At 49.9% G+C, this 26,228-nt stretch overlaps 1 protein-coding gene across 1 annotated transcript in view; it reads right to left on the reverse strand.

Annotated features, from left to right (window-relative positions):
* LOC140454563 (TNF receptor-associated factor 3-like) overlaps nucleotides 1-19,679 on the reverse strand; it is a 64,192-nt gene extending 44,513 nt beyond the window's left edge. The window contains exons 1-2 of the mRNA XM_072549406.1: nucleotides 19,617-19,679; nucleotides 2,202-2,473 (exon numbers count right to left, since the gene is read on the reverse strand). Coding sequence (XP_072405507.1) covers nucleotides 2,202-2,455 — 254 coding nt within the window. The 5' untranslated portion in view covers nucleotides 2,456-2,473; nucleotides 19,617-19,679. The remainder of the gene's footprint in view (nucleotides 1-2,201; nucleotides 2,474-19,616) is intronic.
* Nucleotides 19,680-26,228: the final 6,549 nt, after the last annotated feature.

Consider the following 26,228-nt stretch of genomic DNA (forward strand, 5'->3'; position numbering starts at 1 on the left):
GGTGAACAAAGGAATTTACAACCACAGGAACAGGAGGAGACCATTCAGCCCCTCAAGTCTGCTCTCCCATTCAATAGGATTGTAGTATTTGCTGCAATATCTTCTTATCTATTGATATAGAGTCAGAGAGAATGGACCCTTCGGCCCACCTCATCCATGCTGACCAGGTTTCCTAATCTAAACTTGTCCCATTTGTCTGCTTTTGGTCCATATCCCTCTAAATGTCTCCTATTCACATACTCATCCAGGTGCCTTTTAAATGTTGTCATTGTACCAGCCTCCATCACTTCCTCTGGCAGCTTGTTCCACACACACACCCCACCCTCTGTGTGAAAAAGTTGCCCCTTAGGCCCCTTATCTAGAAATCTATCAGCTTTGGTCTCTTAGAGCAGCACGGTGGCTCAGTGGTTAGCACTGCTGCCTCACAGTGCCTCGGTTCGATTCCAGCCTCGGGTGACTGTCTGTGTGGAGTTTGCACATTCTCCCCGTGTCTGTGTGGGTTTCCTCCGGGTGCTCCGGTTTCCTCCCACAATCCAAAGATGCGCAGGTTAGGCCATCGAAATTGACCATTGTCCAGGGATGTGTAGGTTAGGTGGATTGGACATAGGAAACGCAGGGTTATAGGATAGGGGGCGTGGGGTTTGGGTGGGCTGCTCTCCCTGAGGATCGGTGTGGACTTGATGGGCCGAATGGCCTGCTTCTCCACTGTAGGGATTCTATTAGTCTGAAATGGACTCGATGATTGAGCTTCCGGAGTCCTGTGAGACAGAGAATTCTGGAGGATCCTGACCTTCTGAGTGACAGTATTCCTCCTCATCCCAGTCCAACACAATCGCCCCCTGATTCTGAGAGTGCCCCCCTACTTTACCCCAGCCCAGGGCAAGGCATCTGGAAGGGTATACCAATAGGAAGGGTTTACAGGGATATGGCCCAAAGGGGACTAGATCAGTTTAGGATATCTGGTCAGCACAGGTGGATTGGACCGAAGGGTCCACACTGTAGGACTCCATGCAGCTCCCTGACTTGGAAAGTTGTGTATACCAATGAGATCACATCTCGTTCTTTGGAATTTCAGTGAATAAATGCCCAGTTCTCCTGGGATAATCCCGGGGATCTGTCTGGTGAACATTATCCACAGTGTTCCGGATAGATCTCCAGCCTGGTCAGTGCAGTTTGACACAGTTGGAAAGCTAACATCAGGAGTAAAGAGCCCTCAGGCCGTAAATAGCTTACATCTGAACCAGGGCACAAATGAACTCAGTGAGTTTTCCCTTCGCAACGACCCAACACGATAGTGGCCTTTTCATTAAGAAGGGAAATATCAGGAATTCTAAAATGCATGAGAAATCCTCGAAGCATTCCGGAGGGATTGGAATATTTCACCGTGGATTACCTCTCCAGACTGTCACACAGCTGGACCACTTCGTAAAGTGAGTGACATATTTACAACAAGAAGAGAAATCGCTGGAGAAACTCAGCAGGTCTGGCCGCATCCGTGGAGAGAGAGAGAGAGAGGAACCAGTGATCCTCTGTCGGGCACAGTCTCGGGTTATGGGTTGGACCATGTGGAACTGAAATGATGGAACGTTTTGGTGACTCAAAAGACTTGGAGTTCCCCCCATGGAGGCTGAGTCCGAGTCAGAGTCATGGGGTCATACAGCACAGAAACAGACCCTTGGGTCAACTATTCCCTGAGGTGATCTTTCTTTTAGATTTTACGAGGGACGTGGAGAAGAAGCAGGAATAGAGCATAGAACATAGAACATTACAGTGCAGTACAGGCCCTTCAGCCTTAGCTGTTGCATCAACTTGTGAAACCAATCTAAAGACCATCTAATCTACATAAAATATAGAACTTTACCACGTGTTAGGACATCTGGTCAGCATGGACAAGTTGGACCGAAGGGTCTGTCTCAGTGCTATACATCTCTATGGTAGGGGAGATAGGACCCAAGGGCACAGCCTTAGAGTAAAGCTTTTTGAACGGAGATAAGCAGAAACTGGGAGTGTTGGAATGAAGGATAGTCGAATGAATGGAGGAATGGGGCCGAATGGCCTATTCCTGTTTCCATGCAAGTGTAAGGAAAGGTGGCAGCCAGTTTGCGCACAGCAGGATCCCACAAAGGGTGGCCTCCCGTGTCTGAAAGTGGCTTTATTGCACCCCCGCCCCTGTTTATCTCCCAAGGACACCCCGGGCCTACCTGAGAAGGGCGTTGAGGCAGCTTTCACAGAAGCGGTGCCCACACTCGGTCTGCTTGGCATTGCGCAGCACCCGCTGGCAATGCTCACATCTGTACTTGTTGTCGACGGCCTGAACAAAGTCTTCAGAGTAGCCCCCGTCAGGCAGCTCGGCTCCCGGGATCTGGTGGGGCCTACAGGAGGCGCTGGTGGGAGCCTCCTTCACAGGTCGGTACAAGCATGGCTTTGAACTCTCTGAACCACTTCCCGCCGCCATTAACGCTCTCCGGACACGCTGGAAAACACAGAGAGAGGGAGAGAGGGAAACAAACATTAACATCACGATACTAAAAGGCACTCGCAGTGCAGGAGCAGGCCATTCTGCCCCTCAAGCCTGTTCTAACGTGTATTGGCTTTTATTGACCTGATGTTAGTGTACCAAGAATCCCATGTCTAGGCCCACGGCCTACTTAGTCAGGCTCCAATTGCACCAGAGAATTGTTGTGCCTCAAGAGATACTTTACTGTGAACAACAGTCTGACACCATCAGTGTAACATCCCAAAGTGCTTTTAGGATTTCTGCAATCCAAATTTGAAGATGGGGATATTGGCATAAGGATGTCATTCGGATAGGTGACTAAAAGAGTTAGGTTTTCAAGAGCACCTCAAAATGAGAGAGAGAGAGAGAGAAAGAGGGAGAGAGAGAGAGAGAGAGTGAGAGAGACAGAAAGAGAGAGACAGAGACAGAGAGAGAGAGCGAGAGAGAGAGAGAGAGGTGTTGGGAGTAGGGAAAGTATGTAGTTGGAGCCAGGGACACTGGCGGTGGAGTAATAGACTCTGTGGTTGCCAGGAAACCTCAATGAGGGGGGATGCAGAGGTATTGGAGGGCTGGAGATGGAAGGGGCTGGACCGGGAGGCGAAAACAAGATAAGAGTCATATAATCCTCACAGATGGTACAGTGGCTCCATGGTTAGCACTGCTGCCTCACAGCACCATGGACTCCAGATCGATTCCAGCCACGGACGACTGTCTGTGTGGAGTTTGCACTTTCTCCCTGTGTCTGCGTGGGTTTCCTCCAGATGCTCTGTTTTCCTCCCACAGTCCAAAAATGTGCAAATTAGGGTGGATTGGTCATGAGAAATTAGGTTTACAGAGATAGGATAAGAAGCTCCCCAGAGGGTCGGTGTGGACTCAATAGGCCGAATGGCCTGTTTCCACACTGTTGGGATTCTATGAACTCTACAATGTGGCCAATCAGCCCATCAAGTCTGCACTGACCCTCGAAAGAGCATTCCAGTCTATCCCTGTAACCCTGAATTACCCAGGGCTCACCCACCTAACCTGGACACTGAGGGGTAAGGCCAATCCACCCTAACCTATAGATCTTTGGACTGTGGGAGGAAGCTGGAGTACCTGGAGGAAACGCACTGGGAGAACGTGCAAACTCATCACAGCCAGTCGTCTGAGGGTGGAATTGAACCTGGCTCCCTGGCACCATAAGGCAGCAGCGCTAACCACTGAGCCACTGTGCCAGCAGATACTTGACCAACAGCCAAACATGGCAGGCGGGAGGTGACCCCCAAAGATGTGCAGGTTAGGGTGGATTGGCCATGCTAAATTGCCCCTGGTGTTCAGGGATGTGTAGGTTAGGGTGGATTGGCCGTGCTAAATTGTCCCATAGTGCCCAGGGATGTGTAGGTTAGGATGGATAGACCGTGCTAAATTGTCCCATAGTGCCCAGGGATGTGCAGGTTAGGGTGGATTGGCCGTGCTAAATTGTCCCATAGTGCCCAGGGATGTGCAGGTTAGGGTGGATTCGTCATGCTAAATTGTCCTATAGTTGTGCAGGTTAGGGTGGATTGGTCATGCTAAATTGCCCCATAGTGTTCAGGAATGTGCAGATTAGGTGCATTAGTCATGGGGAGATATAGGGTAGGGGAATGGGTCAGGGTGGGTACTCTTCGGAGGGTCGGTGTGGACTTATTGGGCCGAAGGGCCTGTTTCCACACTGTATGTACTCTCAGACCCGCTGAGCTAACTCATCTCCCAGATGTATTGGAGAGAAGACGCCATATTTTGAACATGTTACATCCTACCCAGGAGGGGAGGGGAGACTGGTCAGTGAAGTCCTTTGCAGAGGGAAATCTGCCTATGCGTGACTCCAGACCCACAGCGATGTGGCTGACTCTTAACTGCCCTTTGAAATGGCCAAGCAAGACACTCGATTCAAGGGGCAATTAGGGATGGAGAGCAACAGAATAAGGGTAAAAACATACAAACTTGCTTGCAACATACAAAGCTGCCCATTTGTGTTCCACACATGTTCTGATGATCCTGGTGAGGTTTGGTTGGGCCAAGCTCCCCATTCCCCCATTAGAGACCATTCCATTCCTGCTCTCACTCCCATGGTTCCCCACTGCCTCAGCAATTCGGGATCTTGATGGTTGCAGTACCGGCTGCTGCCCCAATTCCCTGGAGGCAGTGCTGAGCAGCTGGGGGCCTCTGATTGGCAGCTCCTGGACAATGGGGTGGGGATGTCAGAATTCCACTCCAAGAACCTCATCCCGGGAGGTGACCTGGAGTGAAGGCCTTTGCAACCAACAGGTCCAGGGGGAGCAGACCACTCAGGGCAAAACCTCTCTGTAACATCCAGGAAATGCCACACTATGTCATCTGTATGTCCGTGTGTGTGTTTCTATGTGTGTGCCTGTCTGTGTGTGTGCCTGTCTATGTGTGTGTTTCTATGTGTGCCTGTCTATGTGTGTGCCAGTCTATGTGTGTGTTTCTGTGTGCGTGTCTATGTGTGTATCTGTCTATGTGTGTGTTTCTATGTGTGCGTGTCTATGTGTGTGCCTGTCTATGTGTGCGTGTTTCTATGTGTGCGTGTCTATGTGTGTGCGTGTCTATGTGTGTGTTTCTATGTGTGCCTGTCTATGTGTGTGCGTGTCTATGTGTGTGTTTCTATGTGTGCCTGTCTATGTGTGTGCCAGTCTATGTGTGTGTTTCTGTGTGCGTGTCTATGTGTGTGCCTGTCGATGTGTGTGTTTCTATGTGTGCCTGTCTATGTGTGTGCCAGTCTATGTGTGTGTTTCTATGTGTGCCTTCCTTTCTCTCGCTGCTCTGTATCTGTGTGTGTATCTTCATGTGTATCTTTGTGAGTGTGTGTGAATGTGTGCCTGTGTGTGAATGCGTGTGTGTGTCTGTGTGTGTGTATGTGTGAGCATGTGTCTGTATGTGTGTGAGTGTGTGTGTGTTGGTACGTGTGTGTGTGTGTCTGTATGTGTGCCTGTGCGTGTGTGAATGCGTGTGTGTCTGTGTCTGTGTGTGCACGTGTGTGTGTGTGTGTGTCTGTATGTGTGGGTGTGTCTGTATGTGTGTCTGTCTGTCTGCATTGTGTGTGTTTGTATGTGTTTGTGAGCGTGTGTGTCTGTCTGTATGTGTGTGTGAGCGTGTGTCTGTCTGTCTGCATGTGAGTATGTGTGTGTGACCGTGTGTGTGTGTCTGTATGTGTGTGTGTGTCTGTATGTGTGGGTGCATCTGTATGTGTGTCTGTCTGTATGTGTGCGTATGTGTGTGTAAGCGTGTGTGTCTGTATGTGTGTGAGCGTGTGTCTGTCTGTCTGCATGTGTGTATGTGTGTGTGACCGTGTGTGTGTGTGTCTGTATGTGTGTGTGTGTCTGTATGTGTGGGTGTGTCTGTATGTGTGTCTGTCTGTATGTGTGCGTATGTGTGTGTAAGCGTGTGTGTCTGTATGTGTGTGTGAGCGAGCGTATGTGTTTGTCTGTTTGTATATGTGTGTGAGCATGTGTCTGTGTGTTTGTTTGTCTTTATGTGTATGTGTGTGTGTATGTTTTTGTGTGTGTGTGTGTGTGTGTGTGTTTTTGTGTGTGTGTGTGTGTGTGTGTGTTTGTGTGTGTGTGTGTTTTTGTGTGTGTGTGTGTGTGTGTGTGTTTTGTGTGTGTGTGTGTGTGTGTGTGTGTCTCTGTGCGGAATGTGCAGAATGGGGTCGGGGAGCTGATGCCTGGGCCTGTGAGCTCTGTGTGTGTCTCTCACTGTGTCAGAGTGAAGGGGTTTTCCACATTGGTCTGAGGTACATTGCCTGACACATGGTCAGCTCACTGCAGGAATCTATCCTGTTCAAACAACACAGGGAAGCACTTCCGCCCGGATAAAAAGCCTCATAGGGTTTTCAAAAACCACTGCAAAGGGCCATTCCATCCACTCTTGTTGAACAAAAGTTCAACTCAGTCCGCTGTTCCCAATTTCTGTCCATACCTGTTGAATCGCAGGCTCCCCCACTCTCTGGGTGAAGACATTTCTCCCCATCTTAGTCCTACCCCGTATCCTTAAACTGTGACCCCCCGCCCCCCCTGGTTCTGGACTCCCTGGTCATCAGGAACATCCTTCCTGTGCCTACCCCGTCTCGTCCTGTTCGAATCTTATAGGATTCAATGAGATTTTCCCCCTCATTCTGCTGAACTTCAGTGAGTATCGTCCAGTCTCTCTCCACTTATCAATCCTGCCATCCTAAGAATCAATTTGGTAAACCTGTGCTATACTCCCTCTGTAGCCAGAACATCCTTCCTCAGATAAGGAGACTAGAACTGCACATAAAAGTACTGGAACCGTTAAATATTATTACATGCCGAAGAAAGTCAAACAACAAAGTCGCTCCAAGGTATCAATGTCACCATGGCCCTGGTCTCTCATTAGACAGAGAGTTACAAAACAACCATCTGATGAAGGAGCGTCGCTCCGAAAGCTAGTGTGCTTCCAAATAAACCTGTTGGACTATAACCTGGTGTGATGTGATTTTTAACTGGGTCCACCCCAGTCCAACACCAGCACAGACGGAGAGTGGGAGAGAACTGGAGGTGGTTTAACCTGAGGGTCACCAAACCTCAGGCGAGGGGAGAGGTTTAGAAGGAGACCCCCTTTCATGGTGGGAGGAATTGAACCCACGCTGTTAGCGTACACTCTGAATCAAAAACCAGCCAACTGAGCTAACCCATGCAATATTACCAGGGAAGGGAATGGGTGAAACTAATCATCTTTTTAGTCTGGTTTCTTCACAGGACACCTGCGCGGGGACCGATTGCACAAGACCATCGCAGATCAATAAAGACTCGATGTGACATAAATGCCTTAAGTTAAAAATCACACAACACCAGGTTACAGGTTTATTTGGAAGCACTAGCTTTCGGAGTACTGTTTCTTCATCAGGTGGCTGGGAGCAGCGCTCCGGAAGTTAGTGCTTCCAAATAAACCTGTCGGACTGGAAGGGCTTTTGCCTGAAACGTTGATTTTCCTGCTCCTCGGATGCTGCCTGGCCTGCTGTGCTTTTCCAGCACCACTCTAATCTAGACTCTGATCTCCAGCATCTGCAGTACCCACTTCCGCCCAGTTGGTGTTTAACTTTGTCCAGTCCCAGTCCAACGCTGGCTCCTCCACCTCATAAGTGCCACAAACAGAGGAACGAACATGTGGGTTTGAACTGACGGTCTCTGCATTGAGACTGAGTTCAGTTCACACCATGTGTGAACAGGGAGAATCCTTCCCTTCCCTGTCTTCCTTCATTTCCAGAGACGGGGAATCCTGCAGCGAGTAACTCCCCTCCCTGACTCCCCAAAGTCTGTCCCACCATCTACAAGGCACAAGTCAGGAGTGTGAGGGAATACTCCCCTCTTGCCCCTGGATGGGGGCAGCTCCAACAACACTCAAGAAGCTCAACACCATCCAGGACAAAGCAGCCCTCGTTTGATTGGCACCACATCCACTCCCTCCACCCCTGACGCTCAGTAGCAGCAGTGTGTACCATCTACAAGACGCACTGCAACAACTCACCAAAGATCCTCAGGCAGCACCTTCCAAACCCACAGCCACTTCCATCTAGAAGGACAAGGGGCAGCAGATACATGGGAAGACCACCCCCTGCAACTTCCCCTCCACTCACCATCCTGACTTGGAAATATATCACTGTGATTCAAGATAAAGAAGACCACAGGTGACTCCAGACCACAGCGACGTTGTTGAGTCTTAACTGCCCTCTGGGGCAATTAGGGATGGGTAGTAAATTCTGGCCTAGCCAGTGATGCCCTCATCCTGTGAAGGAATGAAAGGAAAGTCCTTACCATGAACCACTGAGAGTCATAGAGTCATAGGGATGTACAGCATGGAAACAGACCCTTCGGTCCAACCCGTCCATGCTGACCAGATATCCCAACCCAATCTAGTCCCACCTTCCAGCGCCCGGCCCATATCCCCCCAAACTCTTCCTATTCATATACCCATCGACATGCCTTTTAAATGTTGCAATTGTACCAGCCTCCACCATTTCCTCTGGCAGCTCATTCCATACACGCACCCCCCTCTGTGTGAAAAAGTTGGCCCTTAGGTCTCTTTTATATCTTTCCCCTCTCACCCTAAACCTATGCCCTCTAGTCCTGGACTCCCCCACCCCAGGGAAAAGACCCTGCCTATTTACCCTAGCCATGCCCCTTATGATTTTATAAACCTCTATAAGGTCATGGCACCCAGGAGAGCCCCTTAAAAAGGGTATTTGTTGCTTCATTACGATCAACGTGTACTGACTTGGGGGAATTATCACTTTAGGCCCCACTTTGACCAGCTGGGTGGTAGTGTCCCTATCTCTGAGCCTGGAGGCCCGGGTTCAAGTCCCACCTGCTCTAGAGGGTCCACCATTTCATCTCTCAACAGGTTGGCTCAGGGAAAAGGAAATTACCTCACCCCCTTTTGGCTTTGGACAAAAGCCTTAAATCGATGTTGGGGCCAGCTATTTAGGGTCAATCCAACACACGCTAATGGGGGGGGGCATTAACAAAAGAATCAAGATTAAAGTGGCGCTGGAAAAGCACAGGCCAGGAAGCATCCGAGGAGCAGGAGTATCGATGTTTTGGGCAAAAGCCCTTCAACAAGACTTTTAAAAAGAGTTGGCATTTCGGCAGCGCCTTTCAAAACCACCAACACCCAGCCCGTAAACAGCTACTGAAGAGTCGTCACGTGGGAGGCCAGGAGCGCACAGCAAGATCCCACAAACTATCGCGTGACATTCGTCAGATTTCCCCAGATGGAATACCCCCTACTTGCCCTGGATGGGGGGCAGCCGCAACAGTACACAAGATGCTTGACACCGTCCAGGGCGAAACAACCCCAGCTTGATTGGCACCACATCCACTCCATCCACGATTTTCTGGGAATTGTTCACCCATAAGCGCCACCGACTGGGACTGAATGTGTGACCAGGCCTTGGTTGATTCATTGACAACCGAAAGAATTGCTGTAAATCAGAAACTAAAGGCAGGAAATTGCTGGAAAAGCTCAGCAGGTTTGGCAGCACCGATGGAGCAGACTCAGGGATTGGTGATGGCCCCATTGGTATTCTTGCAATATTGTTAACCCAGAGACCCAGGTAATATTCTGGGGACCTGGGTTCGAATCCCACAACGGAATTTGAATTCAATAAATATCTGGAATGAAGAGTCTAATGATGATCCATTGTTGGAGAAAACCCCATCTGGGTCACTAAATCCCCTTTAGGGAAGGAATCTGCCTGGTCTGGGCCTACACGTGACTCCAGACCCACAGCGATGGGGTTGACTCTTAACTGCCCTCTGGGGCAATTAGGGATGGGGATTAAATGCTGGCCAGGGACACCCTCATCGGTGAATGAGTTTACGAATAAAGATGCTGCCTGACCTGCTGAGCTTTTTCCAGCCATTTCTGCTCTTGTTGGTCAATCCATCGGCCAATGCCAGAGAAGCTTCTGGAAGGACGTTCTGTGATAAATGTTAGCAGCACAAAGGATTTTGCAGGAGGAGACGTGGAGACCAACATTTGAATCGCACGTGATTAGATTAGATTAGATTACATTACATTACAGTGTGGAAACAGGCTCTTCGGCCCAACAAGTCCACACCGACCTGCCGAAGCGTAACCCACCCATACCCCCACATTTACCCCATACCTAACACTACGGACAATTTAGCATGGCCAATTCACCTGACCTGCACATCTTTGGACTGTGGGAGGAAACCGGAGCACCCGGAGGAAACCCACGCAGACACGGGGAGAACATGCAAACTCCACATGCAAACCTGAGGCGGGAATTGAACCCAGGTCTCTGGCGCTGTGAGGCAGCAGTGCTAACCACTGTACCACCGTGCCACCCATAAATGATCTTCAGAAAAGACAATGGCCCGTGAGACAAGGGTGGCACGGTGGTTAGCACTGCTGCCTCGCAGCACTAGAGACCCAGGTTCGATTCCTGCCTCAGGCTGTGTGGAGTTTGCACATTCACCCCGTGTCTGCGTGGGTTTCCTCCGGGTGCTCCAGTTTCCTCCCACAGTCCACAGGTGTGCAGGTCAGGGTGGATTGGCTGTGCTAAATTGCCCGTAGTGTTAGGTGCACAAGTCAGAGTTATATATAGGGCGGTGGGTTGCTCTCCAGAGGGTCAGTATGGGCTGGATGGGCCGAATGGCCTGTTTCCATACTGTAGGGAATCTAACCTACATTGAGACCAAAGTTGGCCGCTTCGTTCAAATCAGGGTAGAATCTATTTCGAGCTAAGCTGGTGAGAGTTAAAGTTGCAGTTGAAGATGAATCGAGTTGAAGTTAACGTGGGTGGTATAGGAGGGTGTGCTGCCTTTATTGGTCAGGAAATTGGGTACAAGAGTCAGGGCGCCATGTTGCTGCTTTATAAGATATTGGTTAGGCCATACTTAGAGAATTGCTTCAGTTCTGGTCGCCACATTACAATAAGAATGTGGAGCTTTTGGAGACGGTGCAGAAGAGGATTACCAGGATGCTGCCTGGATCAGAGGGTATAGGGCTACAAGGAGAGGCTAGAAAAACTCAGGTTGTTTTCTTTGGAGACTGAGGGGAGGCTCGATAGAAATCTACCAAATTATGAGATGCTCAGATAGGGTTGATAGTCAGAATCTTTTTTCCCAGAGTTGAAATGTCTTAAACTAGCCCGCACGCGTTTAAGGTGAGAGGGGAGAGTTTAAAGGAGATCTGAGGGGAAAGCTTTTTAACACAGAGAGTGTTCCAGCCTCAGGCGACTGTCTGTGTGGAGTTTGCACATTCTCCCCGCGTCTGCTTGGGCTTCCTCCGAGTTCTCCGGTTTCCTCCCACAATCCTAAGGTGTACAGGTTAGGGTGGATTGGCCATTCTAAATTGTCCCATAGTGTCCAGGGATGTGCAGGTTAGGGTGGATTGGCTGTGCTAAATTGTCCCATAGTGCCCAGGGATGTGCAGGTTAGGGTGGATTGGCCGTGCTAAATTGTCCCATAGTGTCCAGGGATGTGCAGGTTAGGGTGGATTGGTCATGCTAAATTGTCCCATAGTGTCCAGGGATGTGTAGCTGAGGGTGGTTTAGCCATGCTAAATTACCGCATATTGTTCAGGGATGTGTAGGTTAGGGTGGATTGACTGTGCTAAATTACCGCATATTGTTCGGGGATGTGTAGGTTAGGGTGGATTGACCGTGCTAAATTACCGCATATTGTTCAGGGATGTGTAGGTTAGGGTGGATTGACCGTGCTAAATTACCCCATAGTGTTCAGGGATGTGCAGGTTAGGGTGGATTGGCCATGCTAAATTACCAGGGATGTGTAGGTTAGGTGCATTAGTCAGGGATAAAGATATAGTAATGGGAAAGGGGTTTGGGTGGGATACTCTTCAGAGGGTCAGTGTGGACTTGTTGGGCTGAAGGGCCTGTTTCACACTGTAGGGATTCTATGATCGAGAGTGGTAGAGGTGATGGTGATGGGGGCAGATACAATAGGGGTGTTTAAGAGGGTCTTAGATAAGCAGATGGATCTGCAGGGAAAGGAGGGATATGGACCAAGAGCAGGCAAAAGGGATTAGTTTAATTTGGCATCACGTTCAACATAACACTGTGGGCCGAAGGGCCTGTTCCTGTGCTCTATGCTCTAAAGTGAACTTAAATGAAGTTAGTTAAAGTGGAAGTTAGAGGAAGCAAAATGTAAATGTTGCAAAGAATGCATGTTTTGTATTGAGTCATGGTACCTAAAGAGTTAAATAAAGAACACTTGCATCAACTCCCTGTCTTTAGTCTGTCACACAAGGGAAGTACACTGGCTAAAAGGTTCATTGACAAGGTGAAGATCTTCCGACTCTGTCCCCAGTCGTCCTGGGTCGAATCCTGTGATCACTCATCCACAGGTCATTGACTCACCGGCAAAAGGTGAGAAGATACTGCGGAGTTTTCGAGGGAGCCACCCCAGGGCTGAAATCTATCGATTTCTTCCCAAACTCACCACTACAAGTACCGCCTTAATCTGGACAATATACTGCAGACCTGAATCAAGCAAGGGAAATGCTGGAGAAACTCAGCAGGTCTGGCAGAGTCTGTGGAGAGAGAAACAGACTTCACGTTTCAAGTCCACTGACCTTTCTTCAGTTCTGGATTCCAAATATCAACTCTGATTTGCTTTCTCGCTTTGTACGGGTGCTGGCCAGCCTACACAGTTTCTCCAGCGTTCTCTTGGTTTCTGTCATGTCTCAATCAGCTATCACAGAGCATCCAACTTTCTGAAAGAACATCAACTCTACACCATGACCTACTCTCAAAAAACCATCACAACTACGGATAGTTCCTCTGCTGGCACTTCAGATCATAGAATCCCTACATTGTAGAAGCAGGCCAATCAGCCCATCCAATCCACATCAACCCTCCTAAGAGCATCCCACCCAGACCCATCACCCTATTCCTGTAGCTAACCCACACATCCCTGGACAATATGGGGTGATTTAGCATGGCCAATCCACCCTACGCTTTTGGACTGTGGGAGGAAACCCATGCAGACCCGGGGAGAATGTGCAAACTCCAAACAGACCGTCGCCCGAGGCTGGAATCGAACCTGGGACCGTGGTGCTGTGAGGCCACAGTGCTAAGCAATGAGCCAAATGCCAACAGATAACACAACACTGTAACTACTCTGAGCAAGGCACCCAGGAACTATGCCTTTTCGGGATCCACACACTTCCTTCCATCCAACTTTCGTCTGAGTTAAATTCATTAAACAGAAACCTTGAAAGAAAATGGAATTAAAAGAGGATTACATCTTTACGGCGCCTAGTTGCTTCTCCTGCTTCTTGCCCACTGCACTTTCCTGGAGTTTAATCGATGGCTCCTGGAGGGGTTTGGGCAATCCCACAGGAGCTGGCAAAGGGTGGCGAATGTACCAAAAGGTGCATCAGTTCGAAAAGTCTTCTCTCGGTGGGAGGGTGCTGCATTGTTTTTTTTCCCCAAAGCGCTGACTGCGCCTTCATCTGTCTCTCGCCCAATCTACCATTTCTTCTGTGCAGCCACGGAGGCTATTCCACTGTTGGAGGCTGCGTTCTATCCATTAGGGATAACCCTGCCCTCTAAATACACCGTCGGTAGCAGGTAGCACGGTGCTGGCAGGTTCCACCTCACTAAACATTTCCCAACGCACAACGGCTTAACTCTGAGGGCTTATTGTCAAGATGATCAGGGGAGTGTCTCCAAATGACATTTGCAAACGCACAAGGAACAACTCCATATGGCAGTGGCTCAGTGGTTAGCACTGCTGCCTCACGGCGCCAGGTTCGATTCCACCCTTGGGTGACTGTCTGTGTGTGGTTTGTACGTTCTCCCTGTGTGTGTGTGGGTTTCCTCTGGGTGCTCCAGTTTCCTCCCACAGTCCCAAAGATGTGCAGGTTAGGGTGAATTGGCCATGCTAAATTGTCCCGTAGTGTTCAGGGATGTGTAAGTTAGGTGCATTAGTCAGGAGTAAATGCAGAGGAATGGGTTTGGGTGGGATACTCTTCAAAAGGTCACTTGTTGGGCCGAAGGGCCTGTTTCCACATTGTAGGGATACCATGATACACTGGCTGTGCAAAAGGCCCAGTGATGCTGAGCTCTGACATTTCCCTCTAGGCCCCGGAATACCCCATCCCAAATTCACATCTCCCGGCCGCCCGGAATGAGTGAGCTTAACCTGGCACCAAAACAGGACCTTCCCTGGTTATTTTGGAAAGCGACAAAACTCGCTATTGCTGAACCGAGCTCAGTAATTGGCAGAAAAGGCCGAGCGAGGGGGCAAACATGGGGCAGGTTGAGTACAATATGGGACATGTGCAATTGGTCACTTCAGCCCATCAAGTCCACACTGACCCTCCGAAGAGCATCGCACCCAGACCCACTCATCCCCATCCCCGCATTTCCTATGGCTAACCCACACATCCCTGGACACTATGGGACAATTTAGCATGGCCAATCCACCCTAACCTGCACATCCCTGGGTACTATGGGACAATTTAGCACGGCCAATCCACCCTAACCTGCACATCCCTGGACACTATACAACAATTTAGCACAGCCAATCCACCCTAACCTGCACATCCCTGGGTACTATGGGACAATTTAGCACGGCCAATCCACCCTAACCTGCACATCCGTGGACACTATACAACAATTTAGCACAGCCAATCCACCCTAACCTGCGCATCCCTGGGTACTATGGGACAATTTAGCATGGCCAATCCACCCTAACCTGCACATCCCTGGACACTATACAACAATTTAGCACAGCCAATCCACCCTAATCTGCACATCCCTGGGTACTATGGGACAATGTAGCATGGCCAATCCACCCTAACCTGCACATCACTGGGCACTATGGGACAATTTAGCACAGCCAATCCATCCTAACCTGCACATCCCTGGGTACTATGGGACAATGTAGCACGGCCAATCCACCCTAACCTGCACATCACTGGGCACTATGGGACAATTTAGCACAGCCAATCCATCCTAACCTGCACATCCCTGGGTACTATGGGACAATGTAGCACGGCCAATCCACCCTAACCTGCACATCACTGGGCACTATGGGACAATTTAGCACAGCCAATCCATCCTAACCTGCACATCCCTGGGTACTATGGGACAATGTAGCATGGCCAATCCACCCTAACCTGCACATCACTGGGCACTATGGGACAATTTAGCACGACCAATCCACCCTAACCTGCACATCTTTGGACTGTGGGAGGAAACCGGAGCACCCGGAGGAAACCCACGCAGACACGGGGAGAATACTCTACACATGCAGTTGCCTGAGGGTGGGATCGAACCCGGGTCCCTGATGCTGTGAGGTAGCAGTGCTAACCACTGAGCCACTGGGTCAAGCTCCCTAAGGGCATTGTGGGTCAACCTACAGCATATGGACTGCAGTGGGGTTGAGATGGCAGCTCACCCCCACCTTCACTGAATCACACAAGTGTCACGGTACAGAAGGAGGCCTTTCAGCCCATCATCTCTGCTGCAGTAAATGAGCATCATTACCCAGTGCCAGTCTCCTGCCTTCACCTTTCACCCTTGCACAGCCACCTCATGTCCTCCCGAACACCCCAACACAACCTGCTACATTCTGCACCCCAACCCCTCGCTCAGGGAAGAAACCTCTTTTCGCACATCACAATTTGCTCCTTTTTTTTGCAGCCGATTTCGATCTGATCCCCGTCTCTGATTCTCATTTCCTCACGGACCGTTTACATGGCTCCTCCCAATCGGTTTGATCTAGCCCCTTGGCACAAAGAAAATCTCTTCTCTTCCAGCAGCCCCCCTTCGCCAGACTCTCTTCATCACTGACATTGCTCGTCCCTGGACCCCGTTCTCCTGCGCTCGCTCCACGCCATCTTGAGATGGCTAACACTCCATGAGTTAAAGTCACAAAAACGTGGCTGTGGAGTTGACAGAGTGCTGCCTGCAGTACAAAAGAACAAAGAACAAAGAAAATGTACAGCCCAGGAAGAGGCCCTTCGGCCCTCCAAGCCTGAGCCTATCCAAATCCACCGTCTAAACCTGTCGCCCAATTCCTAAGCATCTGTATCCCTCTGCTCCCCACTACTCTGCATCTGTCCAGACGCATCTTAAATGAATCTACCGTGCCTGCCTCTACCACCTCTACGTTTCAGATATCCACCACCCTCTGTATGAAGTACTTACCGCGTGTACCCCCCTTAAACTTTCCACCTCTCACCTAGGAAGCATGACCTCTCGTTATTGATTCCTTCACCCTGGGAAAAAGAGCTTGTCTCTACCCTCCCTGTCTATACCACATAGAATAAGGAGAGGTTAGACAAACTTAGGCCATTTTTCTTCTGGAGCAGCAAAGGCTGAGAGGATCGAAATCTATAAAATTACGAGAGACGTGGATAGGGCTGAAAGTCAGAATCCTTCTCCCATGTTGAAATATCTAATACTGGGGGGGGGGGGGGGGAACGTGCATTTAAGGTGAGAGGGGGCAAATTCAAAGGAGGTGTGAGGGGCAAATTTTTTTACCCAGAGAGAGTAGTAAGGCGGTCCGAAAGCTAGTGCCTCCAATTAAATCTGTTGGACTATAATTGTGTGATTTTTAACTTTGTCCACCCCGGGCCAACACCGACATCGCTAAATGGAGATTATTTTAACTTGATGTCATCTTTGGGACAACATAGTGGGCTGAAGGGCCTGTCCCTGTGCTGTACTATGCTATATTCCAACAAGTAATGAAGAGAGTGCAATTTGCCGAGCCATGGCAGGGAACAGAAACACCACACAAAGACCATGACACTGAACACATTTAGGACACAATGCATTTCCATTTGAACTTAAGATTTAAACCTCTCGGGTTCAGAAGAATGAGGGTGGACTTTGTAGATATCTGTAAAATTCGAACTGGACTGGACAGGGGACACACAGGATTCCTAGTGACCCAGGGGTCAAGAACGAGGGGGGTCACAGTTTAAGGAGACGGGGTAGGACTGGGACAGGGAGAAATGTCTCCACCCAGAGAGTGGGGGGAGCCTGGGGAATTCTCTGTCACAGAATGCGATTGAGGGCAAAACATGGAATATTTTCAAGAAGGATTTGGATAGTGTTCTCAAGGCAAAAAGGATCAAAGGGAATGGGAGAGAAACTGGGAACAGCGGATGGAGTTGGATGAACAGCCATGATCCTACGGAATCGGGGAGCAGATTTGAAGGGCCGAGTGGCCTACTCTGGTATCGCTGTTTAACGGTTGCATTCAAACTATGAACATTTCAAAGGCATCGTCTGACAGTCGCAAACACAACCGACTCAGAGGCAGAATGCAACAGACTCTCCTCACAATCCAGACACCGTCAGCAACATGTGCTCACAAGGCCATTACTGAGGGAGTGCCGCACTGTCGGAGGGTCAGTGCTGAGGGAGTGCTGCACTGTCAGAGGGTCAGTGCTGAGGGAGTGCTGCACTGTCAGAGGGCCATTACTGAGGGAGTGCCGCACTGTCAGAGGGCCATTACTGAGGGAGTGCCGCACTGTCAGAGGGCCATTACTGAGGGAGTGCCGCACTGTCAGAGGGTCAGTGCTGAGGGAGTGCTGCACTGTCAGAGGGTCAGCACTGAGGGAGTACTGCACTGTCAGAGGGCCATTACTGAGAGAATGCCGCACTGTCAGAGGGCCATTACTGAGGGAGTGCTGCACTGTCAGAGGGTCAGTGCTGAGGGAGTGCCGCACTGTCAGAGGGTCAGTGCTGAGGGAGTGCCGCACTGTCAGAGGGCCATTACTGAGGGAGTGTTGCACTGTCAGAGGGCCATTACTGAGGGAATGCCGCACTGTCAGAGGGCCATTACTAAGGGAGTGCCACACTGTCAGAGGGCCATTACTGAGGGAGTGTTGCACTGTCAGAGGGTCAGTGCTGAGGGAATGCCGCACTGTCAGAGGGTCAGTGCTGAGGGAATGCTGCATTGTCGGAGGGTCAGTGCTGAGGGAGTGCTGCACTGTCGGAGGGTCAGTGCTGAGCGAGTGGGCACTGTTGGAGGATCAGTGCTGAGGGAGTGCTGCACTGTCGGAGAGTCAGTGCTGAGGGAGTGCTGCACTGCTGTCGGAGCTCAGTGCTGAGGAATCGTTGCACTGTCGGAGGGTCAGCGCTGAGGGAGTGCCGCATTGTTGCAGGTCAGTGCTGAGGGAGTGCTGCACTGTCGGAGGGTCAGTGCTGAGGGAGTGCTGCACTGTCAGAGGGTCAGTGCTGAGGGAGTGCTGCACTGTCGGAGGGTCAGTGCTGAGGGAGTGCTGCACTGCTGTTGTAGGGTCAGTGCTGAGGGAGTGCCACACTGTCGGAGGGTCAGTGCTGAGGGAGTGGGCACTGTCAGAGGGTCAGCACTGAGGGAGTACTGCACTGTCAGAGGGTCAGTGCTGAGGGAGTGCCACACTGTCAGAGGGTCAGTGCTGAGGGAGTGGGCACTGTCAGAGGGTCAGTGCTGAGGGAATGCTGCACTGTCGGAGGGTCAGTGCTGAGGAATCGTTGCACTGTCGGAGGGTCAGTGCTAAGGGAGTGCCGCACTTTCAGAGGTCAGTGCTGAGGGAGTGCTGCACTGTCAGAGGGTCAGTGCTGAGGGAGTGCCACACTGTCGGAGGGTCAGTGCTGAGGGGGTGCCGCATTCTCGGAGGGTCAGTGCTGAGGGAATGCCACACTGTCGGAGGGTCAGTACTGAGGGGGTGGGCACTGTCAGAGGGTCAGTGCTGAGGGTGTGCTGCACTGTCGGAGGGTCAGTGCTGAGGAAGCGCCACACTGTCGGAGGGTCAGTGCTGAGGGAGTGCTGCACTGTCGGAGGGTCAGTGCTGAGGGAGTGCTGCACTGTCGGAGGATCAGTGCTGAGGGAGTGCTGCACTGTCGGAGGGTCAGTGCTGAGGGAGTGCTACACTGTCAGAGGGTCAGTGCTGAGGGAGTGCTACACTGTTGGAGGGTCAGTGCTGGGGGTGTGCTGCACTGCTGTCGGAGGTCAGCCGTCCCCCAGTATCCTGGTGGCTCAGTGGTTAGCACTGCTGCCTCACAGCACCAGGGTCCCAGGTTTGATTCCAGTCTTGGATGACTGTCTGTGTGGAGTTTGCACGTTCTCCCCATGTCTGCGTGGGTTTGCTCCGGGTGCTCCGGTTTCCTCCCACAGTCCAAGGTTCCCAAGATGTGCGGGTCAGCTGAATTGGCCAGGCTAAATTGCCCATAGTCAGAGGGAAATGGGTCTGGGTGGGTTACTCTTCGGAGGGTTGCTGTGGACCTGTTGGGCTGAAGGGCCTGTTTCCATGCTGTAAGGAATCTAATCTAATCTAATCAAATACTGTACAAACGCAATTATCCGAATTTCAGATTATCTGAACAAGATCTCAAGGTCCTGATGCTGGGGTAAACTGTGTTATCCAAACATTCGATTTTCCGAATGAAGTACTCCCCGCCCATGTCATTCGGATAATCGGGTTTGCCAAACCCGAGAATACACCCACCACCTCGTTCACTCGTGCTTTCCCTGAGCTGGCTCCCACATTCTCCACCTGTGCACCGAGGGGAATTCCTCCCCATTTGCTTCGGATTAACCTCGACCTTAAATGAAGGCAGGAATTCAATTACCTTATAGAAAACCGTCGTGGTATAACAGGGTTGGGCTGGAAAATCAAATCGAGACACTTGCTTCGGACCCAGCTTCATCCACAGCCATCGCCAAGTCTGTACTAACCCCTGGCACGGGACTGGTACTTTCTATCAAGGGAGACAGTGTGAATGGTGCAGCTCGGCCGAAAGGCAGCTTTATCTCGGGCTCAGTCAAACCCTTCAGACTTTACTGATTTACTAACACTGGAAAGCACCCTGTGCTTAATCTCGTCCCTCTTCTGAGCCGGTCCCTCTCCCACAAGTTGACAGAAAACACACAGAGAGAGAAAAAAAAATCGGTTTCCTTTTGGAAATCCCCAGTTCAGTTCTGACCTATCATCATTCCACTTCTGTGTAACCCCTTCAGTACAGACAACCACCCATTCAATTCTAGTGTCGGGAGTGAGAAAAGAAAAATCTTCCCAATGTGATGCCAGTTAGTGCGCCGTCTCTCACACATCTGCTCTCTCCCTCACCCTAGCCCCAAGTCTTCCCAATGTAACGCAGGTTCCTTAAAGGAGGATTAATTATCAAGGTTTTAGTGACGTGAAAATGTGACCAGACATTTCCTTTTTACAAATTCTTATCTCTGTTGCTGCTTGTTCTGCAAATGACTTGCACCTCAATCATAGTCCACCAATTCAAGGCCTCACAGTTTTCGCTCCGGGTTCATGGGTTCATCCCGGCAGCTGGGGGGGGGGACACGGGGGGGGGGGGGGGGGGGGGGGGAGTTGATTTCACTCACCTCTGCAATTGTTGCTGTAAAATATTGTCAAATCCATCTAGGCCCAGGTTAGGGGAGGGGAGCTCTGCCATCCTTACCCAGTCTGGGTCTACACGTGACTCCAGACTCGCAGCAACTGGGGAGGCAGGGAGCTGACTCCTAACGGCTCTCGGAAATGGCACAGCTCAAGGGGCAGTTGGGGAGGGGGCTGCAAGTCTATGCCACGCAAGGGTAAAGGAAATTGAAAAGTGAAATCTTCGTGCGGTGTGCTGTGACAGGACGTTGGAGGCGTAGTGGTAGGTACTGTCATCGGAGGCTGAGGGGTGACCTTATAGAGGTTTATAAAATAATGAGGGGCATGGATAGGATAAATAGACAGGGTCTTTCCCCTGGGGTCGGGGAGTCCAGAACGAGAGGGCATAGGTTTAGGGTGAGAGGGGAAAGATATAAAAGAGACCTAAGGGGCAACTTTTTCACACAGAGGGTGGTACGTGTATGGAATGAGCTGCCAGAGGAAGTGGTGGAGGCTGGTACAATTACAACATTTAAAAGGCACCTGGATGGGTATATGAATAGGAAGGGTTTGGGGGGATATGGGCCGGGGGCTGGTAAATGGGACTGGATTAATTTAGGATATCAGGTCGGCCTGGGTGAATTGGACCGAAGGGTCTGTTTCCATGCCGCACATCTCTATGACTCCAGGATTAGCTAATCCTTCGGATTAATTCTTCAGGGGTGCAGGTTTGAATCCCACCTGGCATCCGAGGGGATTTAAATTCAATTAATCAAGCCGGTGTTTAAAATCGGAGAGGTTTGGGTTGTGTTTGTGAGTGGGTTATTTGACCATGGTGTGCTGCTCTTGCACCGAGCTGAGAGTCCAGTAGGTGTCAGTGTGTAGTCAGTGTTTGGTCGATTTGGCATTGACTCAGCACAGAGCTATGTTTGAAGTCCTGTGCTGTATTTTGCTCCTTTCTGGTTCTCGCAGACATTATTTCAGATGAATGCAGGCAGCTGTTGTGATCTGTGGTCAACCGTGCTGTTTGAATGCTGAATACTGAGTGTATCTGTCACTTCTCACTGAAGGCGAGTTCACGAACGTTCTGACGTGGGTGCTGTCCAACTGTTTTCTGGAGAGCAAGGACCTGCAGAACGACAGCTTTCTGCATCATTCCACAGTGTTCACCTCCACCTCCTGAATTGGGGAGTGACCCTTCAACAAGGCTTACCATGCCAATGTTGTACAGTAGCTCAGGTGAAGCCAGGCTTCCACTGTTGGGCCAGACAGCTCGGTACCCTGGTCACTGTGTTACAGCTCACACAGAGTTGTTGTGATGACATGCATCTTTCTACAGGTCTTTGTAGCCTGGAGCTGTGGATAATGATGGTGAAGATTGCAATGTTCTCTCCTGCTCTATCTCCCGCCATTGGACTGTCATTGAGTCATAGAGATGTACAGCATAGAAAATAACCCTTCGATCCAACCCGTCCATGCCGACCAGATATCCCAACCCAATCTAGTCCCAGCACTTGGCCCATATCCCCCCAAACCCTTCCTATTCATATACCCATCCAGATGCCTTTTAAATGTTGTAATTGTACCAGCCCTCCACCACTTCCTCTGGCAGCTCATTCCATACACATACCACCCTCTGTGTGAAAAAGTTGCCCCTTAGGTCTCTTTTATATCTTTCCCCTCTCATATGCCCCTTAGTTTTGTCCAAGGGTGTGCAGGTTAGGGTGGATTGGCCTTGCTAAATTGCCCCATAGTGTTCAGGAAGTTGTAGGTTACGTGCATTAGTCAGGGTAAATGTAGAGTAATAGGGTAGGGGAATGGGCTGGGTGGGTTACTCTTCAGAGGGCTGGTGTGGACTGGTTGGGCTGAAGGACCTGTTTCCACACTGTAGGGATTCTAATTCTAATTTGTTGGTGGGGTTGCATTGAGTGGTGTAATTTATTGAATTATGGCAAGTTTAGTTTTGATTTGTTTTGTCGAGTAGTTAGTTTATTGTAACTGTTGTTATACTCTCCGGTTGCTGTATATTTTGTAATTTTATGATTTTGTAAAGGAAAACCATTTTTTTCAATAAAAATAATTATTAAAAGAGAAAAGATTGGCAGATTATCTTTCCTAGAGGAAGCAGATGGGTTTGATATCACTGAGACAACCTTCCTGATCGATTCTGTTCATTGAACTAAAGTTTCTCAAAGCAACACACCAAAGCTGAAAGTACTGGAGTGACCTCGTGGGTCAGGTAGTGCCTACAGAAACAGAGCCCAGTGACCTTTCTGACCCAGAACGTTAACTCTGCTTCACTCTCTCCACAGAGACAGCTGAACTGCTGCTGCGATTACAGGCTTCCAGTGCTTGGCTTGATGTTAAACTCTCGAGTTACCCCACTGAGATTTGAACCCAGGTCACAATGCCAGATGTTTGATAACAAGCCCAGCGACGTAACCACCGTGCTACCACACTGCTCAAACATTGGTTCGTTGAATCTTAATTCAAGCTCAGACCAGAAACCTGGGATACTTTTAGAGAATGGTTTTTATTTGCAAGGCTCAGACCCTGCTCTGAGCAGTATGGGGCTGACCTCCCAGTACATAATCACCAGAGTCACAATTATACTACACTGTACCCACCTCAGGTTCCCCCATAGCATGGTGTCTCAGTGGTTAGCCCTGTCGTCTCACAGCACCAGGGACCTGGGTTCGATTCTACCCTCAGGTGACTGTTTGTGTGGAGTTTGCACGTTCTCCTGTTATCTGTGTGGGTTTCCTCCGGATGCCCCAGTTTTCTCCCAGGTTAAGGTGGATTGGCCGTGCTAAATTGCCCCACAGTGCCCAGGGATGTGCAGGTTAGGGTGGATTGGCCGTGCTACATTGCCCCATAGTGTCCAGGGATGTGTAGGTTAGGGTAGATTGGCCGTGCTACATTGCCCCACAGTGCCCAGGGATGTGCAGGTTAGCGTAGATTGGCCGTGCTAAATTGCCCCATAGTGCCCAGGGATGTGCAGGTTAGGGTGGATTGGCCGTGCTAAATTGCCCCATAGTGCCCAGGGATGTGCAGGTTAGGGTGGATTGGCCGTGCTAAATTGTCCCATAGTGTTCAGGGATGTGCAGGTTAGGGTGGATTGGCCGTGCTAAATTGCCCCACAGTGCCCAGGGATGTGCAGGTTAGGGTGAATTGGCTGTGCTAAATTGTCCCATAGTGTTCAGGGATGTGCAGGTTAGGGTGGATTGGCCATGCTAAATTGTCCCCTAGTGCCCAGGGATGTGCAGTTTAGGGTGGATTGGCCGTGCTAAATTGCCCCATAGTGCCCAGGGATGTGCAGGTTAGGATGGATTGGCTGTGGGGAATGCAGAGTTACAGGGATTGGATGGGTCTGGATGAGGTGCCCTTTGATGGGTCAGTATGGGCTGAATAGCCTGTTACCACAATGTAGGGATTCTACATGCAGTAATTTCAGCCTTGCCACTCCATCTATCACTAGTTATAAGTACAGGGAACATCTTTTGCAGTCAGAGTCGCAATATAGAGGTTTCTTACAGATTTTGATATATTATTGCCGCATGCACCTAGGTACATTGAAAAGTCTTGTTTTGCATGCAGTACAGGCAGGTCATACCACACAGAGTGGTTTAGGGTAATAGACCAGTGTGAGGAAGGTGCGCAGAGAGCGAGATCAACATTAGATTTAAAATCTGAGAGGTTCATTCAGGAATCTGAGAACAGCGAGGAAGAAGCTGTTCTTGAATCTGTTAGTACGTGTGTTTAAGCTTTCGTATCTTCTCAATTAGGATGCAAGTTGAAAGTAAAAACCTGCATTTATATAGCACCTCTCACAACATTCAGATGGCCTGAAGTGTTTTTCTGCCAGTGAGAATACTTTTAAATTTGAGCCACTGTTCCAATGGGGAACACACAGGAACCAGATCTCCTCTCAGAAACAGCCACTGACAGCCATATACTATTGACCTGATAATCTCTTCTCTGTGCTATTGTTTGAAGGGTAATTATTACCAGGAGAGCAGGAGGAACTCCCAGGCTTTGCCTTGAAATAGCGCCGACACAGTCTCTAAGGTTGATTCTACTTCTAAGGGGTTTGCACATTCTCCCCGTGTCTGCATGGGTTTCCTCTGGGTGCTCCGGTTTCCTCCCACAGTCCAAAAATGTGCAGGTTAGCATAGATTGGCCATGGGAGATTGCCTTGTTGTTCAGGCTGTAAGTTTGCTGGCTGAGCTGGTAGGTTTGCTCTCAGATGTTCTGTTAACCTGCGAGGTAACATCATCAGTGAGCCTCCAGTGTTCTGTCCTGTTTTCTACTTATGTGTCTTGCTCTGTTAGTGTCCCATAGTGTTCAGGGATGTGTGGGCTAGGTGGACTAGTCATGGGAAATGTAGAGCTACAGGCATTGGGTGGGTTGGTGTTGTCTCGATGGAGCGAATGGCCTGCTTCCAGACTGTAAGGGTTCTATGGTCTGTGATTCAATGAACATCCATCTGAAAGACAGTCGAGGGCTGAGTCTAGCAATCCTCTGAACAATGTGACCTCGGGCAGTGTAGCACTCCCTCAGTCCCGCATAGTCACAGAGATCGACAGCCCTGTGAAAGACCCTTCTGCCCATCAAGCCTGCACCAGTCAAAAACAACCCGCCCAACACCATGGGGATCCCATTCTCCAGCACTTGGCCCAATCCCAGGGAGAGATAGTCTGGATAAAGGTAAACTGCTTCCACTGTTGTGAGGAGGGGTCATTCAACCCGAAACGTTAACTCTCTGCACATGCTCAGCTTTTCCAGCAACTTCTATTTTGGTTGTGAAGCGTTTCCACGGATTGGGGATTCGAGGACTAGGGAAATGGTTGGAGAATTAGGTCCAGACAGGTCAGGAGAGATGGTAGGATTAGATTCTCCACCACCCTCTTGGTGAGAAACGTCTCTTCACATTCTCCCTCGAAACCTTTTGCCCTTTCCCTCAAATCAATGTCCTTCTGTCATTAACGTCCCCTGTCAGCCGAGCTCGTTTCTCCGGAAATGGGATCCGAACACAGAAGCAAGGGCGGTACATTTCCTTTGCCTGTATTGATTCATGTCGATGACACCAAGATGAATGTGCAGAGAACTGTGACACTCTGCAGAGGAACGAAGATACTTTGACTGAGTGGGCAAAGGTCTGGCAGATGGAATACAATGTTGATTAAATGTGAAGTGCTCCATTTTGGGAGGACGAACAGTAAAAAGAATTATTACTTGAATGGTAAAATGTTGCAGCTGGGTGTCCTTGTGCAAGAACCACAGAAGGTTAGTCTGCAGGTACAACAGGTAATTAAGAAGGCAAATGGAATTTTGTCCTTCATTGTTAGAGGGATTGAGTTTATAGGCAGGGAGGTTAGGCTGCAGCTGTATAGGATGCTGGTGAGGTCACACCTGGAGAACTGTGCACAGTTTTGGTCTCCTTAACTGAGAAAGGATGTACTGGCCTTGGAGAGGGTGCAGAGGGGGTTCATTGGGTTGGCTCTGGAGTTGAGGGGGTTGGCTTATAAGGAGAGACTGTGTAGACTGAGATTATGTTCATTGGAATTCAGAAGAATGGGAGGAGGGATCTTATAGAAACATATAAAATGATGAAGGGAATAGATAAGATGGAAGCCGAGAGGATGTTTCCACTGGCAGGTGGAACTGGGACAAAAGGGCATAGCCTCAAAATTAGGGGGAAGCAGATTTAGGACTTAATTGAGAAGGAACTTCTTCACCCAGAGGGTTGGGAATCTGTGAAATTCCCTACCTAGGGAAGCAGTTGAGGCTTCCTCAGGAAACGCTTTTAAAGCTAAGGAATGTTTTTGAACAGTAGAGGGATTAAGGGTGATGG

This window comes from Chiloscyllium punctatum, chromosome 29 (genome assembly GCF_047496795.1).
Source record: "Chiloscyllium punctatum isolate Juve2018m chromosome 29, sChiPun1.3, whole genome shotgun sequence".
Classification (NCBI taxonomy): Eukaryota; Metazoa; Chordata; class Chondrichthyes; order Orectolobiformes; family Hemiscylliidae; genus Chiloscyllium; species Chiloscyllium punctatum.